We start from the raw sequence: 2,500 nt of genomic DNA on the forward strand, positions 1-2,500 counted from the left end.
AGCCCAGCTGGATCAGGCCCATCTAGTCCAGATTCCCGTATCCTTGTATCCCTGTATCTGGCAATCAGAGATAGGCTATTTCTAAACCAGGAGGTTGCACATACTCATCATGGATTTTAACCTGTGATGGACATTTTTTTTCCAGAAATCTGTCCAATCCCCTTTAAAAAGCATTTAGACCAGACACCATAACCACATCCTGTGGCAAGAGTTCCACAGGTTAATTATACTCTGGCTTAAGAAAGACTTTCTTTGTTTAGATACGAGACCAGCAGTGGGGCTTTCCCTTTCAACGTATGAAGCGGCCTTTATTGAATCCAGCTGTTGTTTATCTAGGCTGGTGACTAGTGGTTCCTCTCCAGAGTCTCCAGCAGAGTTCTATCCCAGTCTAAGGACCTAACTACTAGGAGGCGATGATTTTCAACATTTTTCTTCTCAAGGCACGCTGAACTTCTGTGGTCTTCTCTATGGTCTTTGTCTGTTGTGATGTTACCCTGCACATGCCTGATTGTGTCTGATCTTGGAAGCTAAGCAGGGTCAGGCCTGGTTAGTACTTGGATGGGAGACTGCCTGGGAATACCGGGTGCTGTAGGCTTATACCAGTCTTTCGAGACTGAAGGTTGCCATCTAACCGTGTCTCTTCCAACTTCCAGGAGACTTCCAGGTTTGCTCCTCTGTTTCTAGGTCAGCCGTCTATAGAAAATTTGTTACTAGAGACAGTTGCCCTAGAAATAGAGTCACAGAACCTGGAGGAGGTTTTCAGCGATTGTCAACAGCTATGCTCCAAAATCCCACGGCACACCAATGTACTGCAGCACATGGGTTGAAAACTGAAACTAGGGGTTTCACCAGGCCTAGCCAAGTCTTGACCACTGCCTGAGGCAGTCCAACTCCACTGCTCCTTTGTGTTTTGTTCATGCACACACACCCAGCGGCCACTGCCACCTCCTCTCCCGTGCTTCTTCAAAGTGGGCCAGTGTCAGATGGGAAGGATCATTGGAAATGTCCTCCCCACACTAGCCCATTTGAAGAAGGATTGGGAGGGGGGGGAAGAAGGGAGCAGTATTCTTCCTAATGGCTCAAGGGAATCTCCCCAGTGCAGCACTCAAAGCAAGCGCTTTAGTCAACCTAACAGCAGGGCTGTCCCTGGATTTGACCATACACAGAGTAGACACTAAGCAAGACCATTTATTTGGTGGCCAAGTGCACCAAACTTTCCAGAAGGAAGGACTGATAGTTGTTGGGCAAAAGACAGTTCCTCTGTGAGCTAAGAAGTTAATGTTCATGCTGTTTGATTCTGAGTTGGTTGACCTCAGCATTTGTTTCAGCCAGGTCTAAAAGCTCTTCTTTTTGAAACACAAGATATTGAGGGAGAAAGGAAATGGAGGTAGCAATCTTTGCTAGGATCTATCCTCCGTCTCTGCCAACTGGCATGAACCCATACACGTTTTTCCAATCCAGGGGAGTTTTGTCCCTGGAACATCAGAATAACAGAGAAGTCAGCGCCAGAGAAGTTCCTTTTCAGCCTTGCAAGCTGGTTCCGTTGGAGGGTCCTCTGATGTGGTTTGAGCCCAGGAGAGCAGAAAATGGGTTTTCAGGACCGACTTTGAATCACACGGCGTCCCATCCATGTTCTGCTTTCTGCCCGGTTTGCTGAGGAGACAGACTTGTAGTGGAATAAATGAGACACTTGTAAACATTTTCGCAATTTCCTGTTGCTCTGGGTCTTGTGGACAGAAATATCTACACCATGAGCACTGGTGATTTATGTGTAGTAACGAAAAGAAAACCTGGCATTTTAAGCCACTTTCTTTCCACAGAACGTTAAAAGTCTCAGAGCCCAATCCTATGCATGTCTACTCAGAAGTAAGTCCTATTAGAGTCAGTGGGGTGCAGTGGGACCGCAGAGAACCGCAGATAATTGTAATCTTGGATCTGTGGACATGGTACTCCTGTAAGATACTCCTAAAGCAGGTTTTAACCGAGAGTGCGTCAAAAAGAGATACTCCTGTATGTCCTGGGACCAGTACAAGTTTATCTGGGAAGTATCGGCAACAAAAAGTGGTAAATCACACCTGTCTGTTTATCCGACAGCTCCCTCGAAGTCCGCTATTTCACATATGGAGTCCTCTTCGGATGTGGCAGCTCCTTTGCGTTCCAGCCCTCCCTGGTGATCCTTGGCCACTACTTTAAGCGGCGCCTGGGCTTGGCCAATGGGTTGGTGACTGCCGGCAGCTGCCTCTTCTCCATGGGCCTCCCTTTCCTCCTGAAGATCGTCGGCGGGGCCCTTGGCGTCGCGCACACGTTCCAGATGCTCAGCCTCTTCATGCTCGTCCAGATCTTCTTGTCTCTGACTTTCCGCCCTGTGTTCCCCTCGACCTCCGACCCCCACGACGTGGAGCAGGTCAAGCTGGAGAGCCGCAGTTGGAGGCAGCAGTATGCCTCTCAGATGCAGAAGTACTTCAGCATGAGGGTCTTCAGGAAGAAGACCTATCGGATT

General features: G+C 48.5%; 1 protein-coding gene and 1 pseudogene across 1 annotated transcript in view; both read left to right on the top strand.

Moving 5' to 3' along the window:
• The window catches only part of SLC16A2 (solute carrier family 16 member 2), a 21,816-nt gene that overhangs the window by 8,063 nt on the left and 11,253 nt on the right, over positions 1–2,500 (top strand). The window contains exon 3 of the mRNA XM_066640202.1: positions 2,095–2,500. This exon is cut by the window's right edge and continues 57 nt beyond it. Coding sequence (XP_066496299.1) covers positions 2,095–2,500 — 406 coding nt within the window. The remainder of the gene's footprint in view (positions 1–2,094) is intronic.
• Positions 477–595, top strand: LOC136663434 (5S ribosomal RNA; annotated as a pseudogene).

The sequence above is a fragment of the Tiliqua scincoides genome, chromosome 12 (genome assembly GCF_035046505.1).
Source record: "Tiliqua scincoides isolate rTilSci1 chromosome 12, rTilSci1.hap2, whole genome shotgun sequence".
Classification (NCBI taxonomy): domain Eukaryota; kingdom Metazoa; phylum Chordata; class Lepidosauria; order Squamata; family Scincidae; genus Tiliqua; species Tiliqua scincoides.